General features: G+C 41.8%; 1 protein-coding gene and 1 long non-coding RNA gene across 2 annotated transcripts; both read left to right on the plus strand.

Annotated features, from left to right (window-relative positions):
* Nucleotides 1–2,767: 2,767 nt before the first annotated feature.
* On the plus strand, nt 2,768–4,719 carry LOC135560245 (uncharacterized). Its single transcript, XM_065001939.1, has 7 exons — nt 2,768–3,537; nt 3,625–3,800; nt 3,891–3,952; nt 4,035–4,121; nt 4,209–4,250; nt 4,319–4,492; nt 4,564–4,719. The coding sequence occupies exons 1-7, from the start codon at nt 3,494–3,496 to the stop codon at nt 4,597–4,599; spliced, it is 621 nt and encodes a 206-aa protein (XP_064858011.1). The 5' UTR covers nt 2,768–3,493; the 3' UTR covers nt 4,600–4,719.
* A 31-nt stretch (nt 4,720–4,750) lies between these two features.
* LOC135560246 (uncharacterized) lies at nt 4,751–6,148 on the plus strand. The gene is made up of 3 exons (XR_010458845.1): nt 4,751–5,237; nt 5,519–5,630; nt 5,725–6,148. It is a non-coding gene; the product is annotated as an uncharacterized LOC135560246 (long non-coding RNA).
* Nucleotides 6,149–12,043: the final 5,895 nt, after the last annotated feature.

The raw sequence follows: 12,043 nt of genomic DNA on the forward strand, positions 1-12,043 counted from the left end.
TCACTTTGAAGCAAGCATCACTGAACCATGTGTGAGAGCACTAGCAGTTCCAGACGACAGTGTTATCTGGCTTTCCGTAGCTGATTTGAGTAAGCCCTTTAAACAGGTTGACATTCACAAGGCCTCGGTGCCAGACAGATTACCAGGACGCTTAATCAGAGTATGTGCTGACCAGCTGCCGGTTGTTTTCACTGGCATTTTCAACCTCCCCTTGACCCAGTCTGTAATAACTAGACATTTTAAGCAGACCACCATCGTCCCTGTGCCCAAGAACGCCAAGGTAACCCTTGTCAAAGACTCCAGCCACCCAAGTCACAGACTGTCTTCTCCGCTTCCATGCGGCAAGCGATACCGATGCACCAAGTCCATAAGACTACTAAATATACTGAACAAGAATATAAATGCAACATGTAAAGTGCTGGTGCCATCTTTTATAAGCTGGTTATAAAAGATCCCAGAAATGTTCCATACACACAAAAAGCTTATTACTCAAGTTGAGGGAGCATGCAATTGGCATGCTGACTGCAGGAATGTCCACCAGAGCTGTTGCCAGAGAATGAAATGTTAATTTCTCTACCATAAGCCACTTCCAATGTCGTTTTAGAGAATTCTACGTCCAACTGGCCTCACGACCACAGACCACGTGTAACCACACCAGCCCACGACCTCCACATCTAACTTCTTCACCTGTGGAATCACCAGACCAGCCACCCTGAAAGCTGATGAAACTGATGAGTATTTATGTCTGTAGAACTCTTTCTTGTTGGCTGGGTCTGACTCCCAAGTGGGTGGGCCTATGCCCCCCCAGGCCCACCCAGTCATGTGAAATCCATAGATTAGGGCCTAATAAATTTATTTTAATTCACTGATTTCCTTATATGAACTCAGCAAAATCGTTCTATGTTGCGTTTATATTTTTGTTCAGTATAGTTAACTAAATAGCTACCCGAACTATCTGCACTGACCCTTTTTGCACTAACTATTTTGACTCATTACATTCGCTGCTGCTACTGTTTATCTATCCTGTTGCCTAGTCATTTACCCCTACCTATGTACATATCTACCTCAATTACCTCGTACCTCTGCACATCGACTTGGTACTGGTACCCTGAGTATATAGCCAAGTTATCATTTCTCATTGTGCTTTTATTCCTTGTGTTATTATTATAATATTTTTTTTCTCTGCATTGTTGGGAAGGGCCCATATGTAATAATTTCACTGTTAGTCTTGTAAGTTCCCCAGCAAGTTAACCAAATAGTGTCGCTCAAATAGAAGGGGGAACTTACAAAGCGTTACTGACCAACAACCAAAACAAAGCAGTTTTTAGCAGGTTTTAGGAGGGGTTCTGAAAGACACTCATGGGGGTGTCCACTGAAAGTTGACTAGCAACAACAACTGGAACCTAAAAGACACCCACCCTTCTTAATTAACACCCGCCCACTTAACCCGGAAGCCAGTCGTTTAATCTGTCATATTGTGTCTGGCTCTGCCAAAAGGAACACAGGTGTGCTCAGTGGCAGTGAACTCATAGCTATTCTAAACACATAGATATTGAGTTTCATTGAGTGTGCTCTTTTCCCCTCACCTCATACTCATATTCATGCTTTAAATCGTGTATTGGGTGAGAGGTAAATGGTCCGTTCATTTAAGTTTCACCAAATTGGTGGCAGAGGTTTCCAAGCGGCAGTTTTTCTTTGGCAGGTTCAAGTTGATGCTTTTCTCAAGCACACTTTCCAGTCATTAATTCTGTGGCAGTGTTGCATGAAGGATTGTCTATTCAACTGCCTCCATCAGTTCATGTATAATTAGAGTACAACTTCAACAAGATTTGACCAAGGAAAGTATATAGTGTACTGTATTCTACGACATGAAAAGTGTGTGCTGTACACACAATCTAAATAATTTTTACGGATGGGTTACTTCCCAAAGGATAAGGTGTGTGTTGCTGTGTACCTGTGAAGATTGCCATATGACCTGTCCAGTGGTTGCCATGGTGAGTGCTGGGCTGTGAGGTCGTTGTTTATGGGGTGGGTGTGTCTACGGCCTGCGTGTCTTTCAACAGATAGGGATATAGTAACAGTGATTAACCATGACTACAATGCTATTGTCTAGGCATAAAGCACACACAGCCTGAGGGTAACACATCTATTTCTGTGGAGGAACGTGAACCTGAGGCCACACAGGGCACAGCTCTCTATTCCCAGCCCCAGGTGCTACTTAGTGCATCATGGATAAATAATATGCTGTCCTCTGATGACACAGAGCAGATGCCAGCTACAGGACCTCTGAAAGACAGTATTACTGTACGCATCAGCAGTTTAGTTTAGTTTAGTTTATTAATTCGACCATTTAAAAAAAAACAAGCACACATAAAACTTAAAAGCCATACATGCACATTAATAAAATCATTGAGGACAACACACAATAAAGTCTGGGACTTATTTCCATTGTGGTCCTCTTGAGACAAGATGGCTATACAAGATCGAACACAGTATGGCAGTGAAATAATAAAACAAAAATGTAGAAGAACATCTATCTCATCATTCCAGTTACATCATAGGGGTTATTCTTATGGGCACAGAGGACATCAAACATATGTTTGCTTTATTTTTAAAGCTGCCCAGAGAGGACGTTGTTTTTATAGGCAGGAGCAACTCATTCCATTCTGAGGCTCCAGTATACAAGAAAGTACCTTTCACAGCATTACTCCTGAACCTGTATGTACACAGCACCTGTATGTACACAGCACAATCACAGCACCAGGGGCCTGTTGCACAAAAGTAGAATTAAGACATCCGGGATAAATGACTCAGCTGAGCTCAATGAAGCCAAAACATGTGCGTCCAGGCTTAATTGGTTGCACAAAGACCAAGCCAGGATGAGCAGACACGGATTCATTAAGCCAGGTGAAACCAATCCTGGATAGGTGCGCGCTCACGGCTCACTCAAATAGACCCCGCCACAGATCACAGATTAACTGATTTACCATGGCAACTAGAGCCGCGTACTTTTCCCCGTCGGAAGCACAAATCCTCATGGAGGCATACGAGGAGGTAAAAGATATAATTAAGAAGAAAGGCAACACCGCCACAGTGATAAAGCAAAGAGAAAAAGCGTGGCAAAGTATTGCAGACCGCCTGAATGCGTAAGTAGTGCACAATTACACACTCACCGCTCCCGCTGAAACATCACAATTACAATTCAAATATTTAATTCACATCTCCAAAAATGCAGTTGTACTGTAATTATGAAACGGTTAAATTTTTAATTGAAATCCACTGCAGATATGAGTGAAATTGTGTAAAGTAACTCCATCACACTGTATAAAGCTATGATAAATTTTTTTGATATTTTTACTGAAAACAAGACAAAAATACCAAGTAATTTTTGCAGTGTGACTCCATTAAATGTGTGTGTGTGTGTGTGTGTGTGTGTGTGTGTGTGTGTGTGTGTGTGTGTGTGTAGATTAAACATGAACGGGCCAAAACGGACATGGCAGCAGGTCAAAATCAAATACAAGAACATTCTGCAGAATGGTATGGTCCCTGACTAATATTTAACAAAGCACAAGCATATATTGTACCCAGAAGGTGCCTGCTCACACATTGTCTGTACTGTTTTAGCAGTGAAAAGAATACCCACAGACAAGGCACGGGTGGTGGGTCACCAAAGGCTGACCTTACCCCAGCAGAGGACATGGCCTTGGAGCTAAATAAAGGCAGGCCCGTCTTAGAGGGGATCCCTGGGGGGAAAGAGACGAGCATAGGTTCCTCCCAAGATGCCACCCGCTTCATTCAAGGTATGTCCTTCCATCTCTACATGGGATACAACCACATTCATATTGAATCAATTTGGACTGTCTGACTTTGGTTTACCTATTGCCTTGCAGTGCCTGGCAGCACTGTGTTCCTGTTAGAGCCACCAGCACAAGCACCAGACGATGCTGATCCAGTGAGTACTCCATCAAAGGCATACTGTAGGCCTGGCATGTCTTGTCTACTAGCTTCAATATGAATCCGATTAAATGTGATAGGGTGAAGGCCCCAGTGCAGCAGCAACAGCACATGATGGAGACGATGATGAGGAGGAGACCATCTCTCTGGATTCCAGAAGGCATGAGGTATCATGTTAAGACTGTGAAAGTACTATTTACTCTACAATGGTGAGGAGTCCTCATCAAAATCAAAAAATCTAATTTCTTTTACAGGACCCAGATGCTATACAGTGGGAAAACCAGCCTGGCAACATAGTGCGTATTAATAAAAGGACACCACATCCTGCCAAATTCCAGCTGCGCTAATTGTATTGTGTTCACAGAGCTCACAAGCTATCAGAAAGTTGTATGGCAACCACCTCCGGCGCCAAATAGAACTGGCAGACATAGACATTCAGTACAAGAAGAAAAAGATGGAAAATCTTGCACTGGAGTCCGAAATAAAAAAGAGGACAATTAGGAAACTGGACCTTGAAATAAAAAAACTTGAGAGGGAGGTGAGATATGCCTTCACTGTATGCTAACTGTAACACAAATGTATTAATCATTATTTTTCTTTCCTCCCCAGCTCCAAGAAGATGACACAGCTCAAAATAAAAATTAGGTATATTCTCGTAAAGTCAAGTGAGCCATGACATATGAGCTCTTTGTGAGCACACAGGACGGTGGCATCTTTCTAAGGTTTTTTTTATTTTCCCAGCAATCAGTACAACCAAGTCATCGTTATAAGGCATCGCCTCTTTGCCCACCCCCCAGCACCAGGTGTGGCCACTAGCCTATATGAAGGCCCAAAATTGTGTGTTCCTTTCTGCTCTGACAATGGCATGCCCATTCGTGCGAGATGTGGTGGATGAAGACGCACTTGTGCTGAGGAGAGCCTTCAGGCGAGAAAGGGTCTTCAGGGACCGGTTGACCCACTGGCCTTCCCTGATGACCATCTATATGAAAGATACAGGTTTTCTGCAGATGGCATCAGGTATCTATGCAGACTACTGGGTCCCAGGATTAAGCACCGCACTGCACGGAGCCATGCACTGAGTGTGGAGCAAATGGTTTGTGTGGCCTTGCGCTTTTTGCTAGTGGAGCCTTCCTGTACTCAGTGGGGGATGCTGAACAAGGCCACAATTTGCCGCACAATAAGGAGTGTGTGTCTGGCTATCAAAGCATTAGCAGATGTCTTCATCTCCTTCCCTGGCCACAGAAGACTCTGTGACATCAAAGAGGAGTTCTATAGGATTGCAGGTAAGAGGATCTACAAATTACAGGACAACTGTTAACACATAGTAGGATACTCATTACTTTGTGTGACAGGTTTCCCCAATGTCATTGGTGCAGTGGACTGCACACACATAAGGATAAAAAGCCCCCTCAGGTGCCCATGAGGCCGATTTTGTGAATAGGAAATCCTTTCACAGCATTAATGTTCAGGTGAACATAACTTTTGATATTGTCCATTGACGAACACTCTGCATTGCCAGTGATGTGCATTGATTGGTGTAATATTCCTCATCTTATGATTTCAGATGGTCTGCAATGCTGACTGTGTGATCAGCAATGTTGTGGCAAAATGGCCTGGCTCAGTCCATGACTCCAGAATCTTTCGGGCCTCTGAAATCTATCAGTGCCTATCACAAGGTAAGCCACACAACCCCTATTTATAACCATCATGGCTGTGTCAAGAATATCACTGTGTTTATGAGGTAGTAATGATGAGATTTTGTGTTGACAGGTGAATTCTCTGGTGTGTTGCTGGGAGACAGGGGTATGGCTGCCAGCCTTTTCTCCTGACACCTTTCACAGACCCCAGGAAGCACAGCAGGCCTACAACCATGCCCATGCCAGGACCAGGGCCAGAGTTGAAATGACCTTTGGCCTCCTGAAGGCACACTTTCACTGCCTTCACAAATTAAGGGTCAGCCCTGTTAGGGCATGTGATATTACTGTGGCTTGTGCTGTCCTCCACAATGTGGCCTGCCTGAGGAAGGAGAGGGCCCCCAGAGTGCCACCAGCCATGGACTGGGACAATCCGGCAATCTTCCCTGATGACGACAGTGGTCGGCTGCTGAGGGACCAATATGTGTTGAATTATTTTAGTTAGTATGTGTGCTTTCAATTTTGGTTAAATATGTCCTGCGGTGGCAGAGGAATTTGGGTTTTTTGGGTTCGTTTTTGACGAATTTGGCCTCTTATGATGTTTGTGCGGTATACTGTGTGTAATACAAGGCTGCAGGGAGGCTACTGCATCCATTCATTTGTCTGTTCAGTTGATGTGTATGGATTTGTCCTGCATTTATTTTAGTGTGCAGACATGCAGGGTGTGTTATATACAGACCTTTGAATGTGTATGTATCATTTTGTATAATATGCTTGGATTCTGTGCTTTCCATCTTGTAGAGTCACTGTGACTTCAGTTTCGAAAGGAGCTGATGGTTTACCTGCTTTGTTTTGTCCTTATTCAATAAAGGAACATAATGTTACACATTGTGTTTTTATATTCATATGGAATGTGTATTTGTTTATATGACAGAGTACTAGGGCCACACTGAAGAAAAAGGATAAAGTCATAAATTTATGAGGCTGGTTCTTTCTGCAGAAAAGCTACATATTGTTTTTACAGTTTTGATACTTATGACAATGTGATACTTAATATTCTGGCACATCAGCATGTCTTTGTTTATGAAACCATACTGAAGTACAATTTCACGAAATGCCCCACATCTGTCATTTTAACAACTGTCCTCCTTTAAAACAACTGGTTACAATATTATGACTTGTGTTTTTTCCCCTCTGTGGCCCTAATATTCTATCATTTTATATATAGCCTTATAGTCTATGGAAACTGTAAATTATCTAATGATAGCAACATCATCTAAAAATCATTTTTTATCCAAAATCATTGAAATTAATGATCACAAACGTTTAAATAATAACAGTGGGTCTAGTTATATGTGATAATGTATAGTGAGCAGTGAAATAACTATTGGTTTCCATTTGTGGTGACTGCTGACTGACATTAGGGATGAGATTAAATAGATCCTGGAATTTAGCCTGGTCTGGAGCAGGCTAGCTCCACAGAATAAATCTCCATGGTAATTTATACCATAACATATCCTCCTGCCCCCTATCCATCTTTAGTGCAACCGGATTACGGATCAATTGAGCCAGGATCACCAAGATATCCTGGCTTAATCCCTTATCCTAGTTTTGTGCAACAGGCCCCTGATCTGGTGCTGATCTGGTGCTGTGATTGTGTGCATCCCTAACACGAGGAAAGTTATCACTTAAATATCTGGGCGCAGGACCATAAATACTCCTGTAAACCAAACCTAGTCTAATCTGGGACACCCTAGCCTCAACAGGCAGCCAGTTTAGTTCCTGAAAGCAGCTCCTGCCTTTGTGAGTACGTGGACTCACCTTCAATACCACCCTGATCAACTTGTTCTGGGCTATCTGGAGCTTCCCCTTCATAAGTTTAGATAAATCAGGAAGTACTAGCATAGTCAAAATGACATTGAATGAGGTCAGTAGCTAGCACTCATGGAGTCCTTATCAAGCAGCTTGGACTTTCTAGCCAAAAACTTAATCCTGGCATTAACCTTCCCTAGCACTTTATTGGCCATGCTCACACCTCCCAAGCTTCCATCAAGGATACATCCCAAGTAGCTTGAGGTTTTAGTATTCAGCACCTCACGTCCCCAACTCCACTCTGATTTCAGACAACCTACACAATTTAGGTCTGGATCCAAAAATATTTGCTTTAGTTTTCCCTAAGTGCAGAGATAGCTTATTATCTCCTAGCCATTTGCTAATGTTAGTAAGCTCTGTGCTAGGTATGCTCTCCAACATAGTTTTACTTTTGTGAGACACCAGAAGTGTAGAGTCATCCGCATAAAGAAAAAGACAGCAAGAACAAGAATCTTTCATTTCATTAATATACAATTTAAAAAATCTATTTCAAGCAGCTCTCAACACACCGCCTTGTACAGTATCAGAAACATTAAACAGCATTAAAAGAAAGAGAGAGAAAAAAAGAGAGATTTTCACTGGACAGTTACTTTAAATGCTTCCTTATTTCTTTCCACGGCATCTTCCACTGAAATCCCCTAAATCATTATGAAAGCATGGTTACACTTGAGTTAGTCCGACTCCGTTAGATTTACTGACAAGTCCTATTCAGAGTGGTGTCTGCTCTCTGCCAGATACAGAACAGTATGGTGAGGATACAGTACAGTACTCCTGGGACATCACAAAACAGATCCTGGTAACTGCTCCAAAACCCTATCTCCCATACATTCTGATGTTCTGTATCTGCCTTACACTCCATTCTGTTGGTTTGACAGGGAAGGAGGGAGGGCCAGTGTGTGAGCGAGATTGAGTTTGCGCCTGCGCTATTGCCTCCTTTGTGGCTCAGTTCTCTATCTAACCTGATTTGGATAGTATGCTTTCAATAGTGTGCACTCTCTGAAGGAGAGAGATTTATGCCCCCTCCCTCTAGATCTGGGGCCACTGGGAGATGCAGAGAAAAGGAATGATCCTCTTCCTGTGATCATCACAAGGGAGAAAGTGGAGATGTTACACAATACATCATGAGGACTAAATCTGTTCCATACATTGGTACTGTAACTTCCACCTCTGCTTTGGCAGAAAATGTACTGTACTGTATGTCAGGGTGGAGGTGAAGATGGAAGGATTGAGGATACGACAGAGTGCAAGTATATGGGGCAGAGGTACACTGGGAGGGATAGGGCTGCTCATAGTTTAATGGTGCTTTGTGTTTTCCAGGCAGAGTTGATTATTACTGCGTACAGTACAGTATGAAGAGTGAAATTGTGTCTTGTTAATTTCATTGGGTCATTTATGATAATAAAAAAAACGGAATAGTTGTTTTCATTTAACTGAGAGTTGAGAGGTGCTCCTCTGCTTGCTACTCCTAATGATAGATTTGGAGCTGAATAGGGACATGAAGTCTTTCTACAGCACAAAGTCCTGATGACATTTAGCTAAACCTATTTTAATATAGTCAAATCACATTTTATTTGTCACATGAGTCGTAAACAACAGGTGTAGACTAACAGTGAAATGCTTACTTGTAGGTCTTTTCCCAACAATGCAGAGAGACCCCCCCAGAAATAATACATTAACATCTAGACACACTATTCCATTTACTTGGCTCTAATTTCTGAGTGTGCTGTGTATTTATGGAATCGTTTGCTGGGCGATTCTTTGTAGAGGTGAAAACCCAAAACAGATGTGGACAGTTGGTCATGTGCCTGCTGGTTATATAACCATGAATTTTATTAATTTAACCTTTTTTTTAACTAGGCAAGTCAGTTAAAATAACAAATTCTTATTTAAAATGACGGCCTACCCCGGCGAAACTGGGCCAATTGTGCGCCGCCCTATGGGACTCCCAATCACGGCCGGATGTGATGCAGCCTGGATCGAACCAGATAGACACAGCATCTCACTGCACTAAGACCACTGCGCCACTCAGGAATTACAGCCAGTTCAGGCGAAATAAACTCATCACATTAATATGACAAATGATCTTTCTTCATGAAGCATACATAAGACAAGACATCAAAGGCCAAACAACCTTGTAAAAACCTCTGCCACAGAAGTGTATCTTTCAACTTGCTCCTTCATCATCGTCATCATCATCATCAGGACCAAGTGACTTTCCAGAGACAAAGACTGTACTCATTGAAATTCAATAAGGTGAGAGGAGTTCATTTAGTCATCTTAGAAACTAATATGTTTGTAGGTATTAGGATTTAGAAAGGACTGTAGGTTACATACACATCTATTCTAAGATACAGTTTTGCAATTGAAGTCGTTTGTGGTGATGTCAAAATAAGGGGTGTTGTAGAAAACAAAGTGATCAGTAATTAAATCATCTCTAACCAATCAGAGTGTCAAAGCCATAGACACATTTTCTAAATGTTACTTTACCCACGTGGGTTTTGGCTCTGGACCAACCCATCTGTTTCTGGCACCAATCAGATGGTCTAGAACATATTTCCATTCAGTAAATCGTAGGGGATGTACTCAGATCCAGACTCATTGCAGAGAAGAAACTAATGTCCGATGACGTGGCATGGCGTTTGGGTAGCCAGGCAAGTATTGCCAGGGAAACAAGGTTCTAAGCAGGCCAAGTATTTGCTTTATTAAGATGAGAAGGGATCAAAGGGTTCATTCATTTGCCCGAGGCTCTGTTATGTGTTTGAACTTGAAGGTGTCTGCTTTCATTTGTCTCCCATTTCAGAGATACTGTTTTAATCTTGATGTCAATGAGCCAAGATTAGAGCCTTTTATGTTCTCTGCATATATCATCTTTTTCGTAGCTTTGTGCTATGATCATAATGATCAAAGTTGAACTCAAACTTGTATTTTTTCAAAGTGACATATTTAGTATAATTCAACGCTCTGTGCGCATCAACTGTTCTTTATTGGTAATGAAGAAGTCATGATAATGTAACACCTCCATGCTGCCACCTTTCACCATTCTCTCTTCCACAGCGTCTTGAGACTGAGGCAGTGTCTTGATGTGTCTGTCCACAAACAGTCCCATGTGACCTGGCAGAATGCCCTGCTGCTGCCGCAGTGCCACCCTCTACCAAGGTGACCTGTCACCACAGGCTTTTACGCAGGCCTAATGGGCCAAATGTTGCCCAGGGGAGCTGTAAATGTGTTAACACCATGCCCACTGGACACACTGTCAGTGTGCCGCATGGGGTCTGATTACTGCCACCACCACCTGTTACTTATGGCCTATAATCACTGTCTGTCCCTGGCCACCGCCGTGGCTCTGCAGCCCCAGCCTCCAGGACTCTCACAGTCATCTTAGTGGCATTACAATGAATATCCAGAGGATTTCAAAGCTACATGATTTCATTTACTTAAAAACAAAAACAAAAGTTAATGAACTCATCTGTTCATCTGTCTCTCTTGTTATGTATAGCAGCTAATTATAACTATATTAGTAAGTAATGTATATTTAGAAGACTGATTTGGGAGGCCATGGGAGGATTTCCTGTATAGTGGGTGTGTTGTTTATTATCAAAGAGTCAATTACCTGTACGTTAAGCTGCATGTCACTTTTGATTATTTATAATGATGGTTAATAGTTAAATCTCTGCTTTTCCTCTGTAGTTCAAAGTCAGTCCCCTCTTAAATGAGCAAATAATCTGATTGTACTTTCTGTTGAGAGCATATCATTTCATCTTTCTGTTATCGTGTGTGTGTTTGGGTTTGTGGAAGAGATAAGAGATTGATCTTGCAATCAATTCTCTCTCTCTCTAATATTATGTCCACTGGCGATCGTCATGCAAATAACTGCCAGTCTCACGGTATTGGACCGTTAATTTACAAACATGTTGAGCATCTCCTGGCTTCCACACATAGCGTACAAGCCACTGAATCAGACCTTTGGAACATATACATTTTAAAAAGTGAATATGTAAATAAATCAATTTAATACAGCCTACACATCACAATAAATCCAATATTTATTTTAGACAGTTTTAAAGAAACTAAATAACATGTAGTCTATTTCAGAATAGCATACTCGGAGTTGTCCTTATGTTAGGCCCTGATATGGCTATGGCTGTGGGCTACACCTGTTCATTTATTAGACAAGATTTGCTTAGAATTCGGTGACATAATTTTGGAAATTATTTTATAGTATGAAGAATACAACTGAACATAGCTTAATAACATAGAAAGGATATTTTCTCCAAATGATTTCAAAGGATGTACGCACATGCGGCTATTCTGTGTTGAGCGGTAAACAAAGAAACTGGTCCTCCTTTAAGCTTAATTTAGAGTTATTTATTCAACTTTAGTTGTGATACAAACATTGGGCAATATATATATTTTAATACATTCTATGGCTGCATGATGGGACTTTTTTGAAAAAAGTCGCAAGCTGCACACACTTCATCTGTCTCTCATTCACAATTTGACAAGCACTTGATAATATTCTAAACAGGCCTCAAATTTCCCAGCAGCATCCCCCTTGTGTGGCTGTAATGCCCCCGAAAATAATT

Source organism: Oncorhynchus nerka, linkage group LG15, assembly GCF_034236695.1.
Source record: "Oncorhynchus nerka isolate Pitt River linkage group LG15, Oner_Uvic_2.0, whole genome shotgun sequence".
Taxonomy (NCBI): domain Eukaryota; kingdom Metazoa; phylum Chordata; class Actinopteri; order Salmoniformes; family Salmonidae; genus Oncorhynchus; species Oncorhynchus nerka.

Bases quoted from the DNA above. Each gene is read 5' to 3' on its own strand.
- LOC135560245 (XM_065001939.1), top strand. From the start codon at position 3,494: ATGGCAGCAGGTCAAAATCAAATACAAGAACATTCTGCAGAATG. The intron at 3,801-3,890 runs GTATGTCCTTCC...ATTGCCTTGCAG, and splicing joins TGCCACCCGCTTCATTCAAG to TGCCTGGCAGCACTGTGTTC. The intron at 3,953-4,034 runs GTGAGTACTCCA...TAAATGTGATAG, and splicing joins CACCAGACGATGCTGATCCA to GGTGAAGGCCCCAGTGCAGC.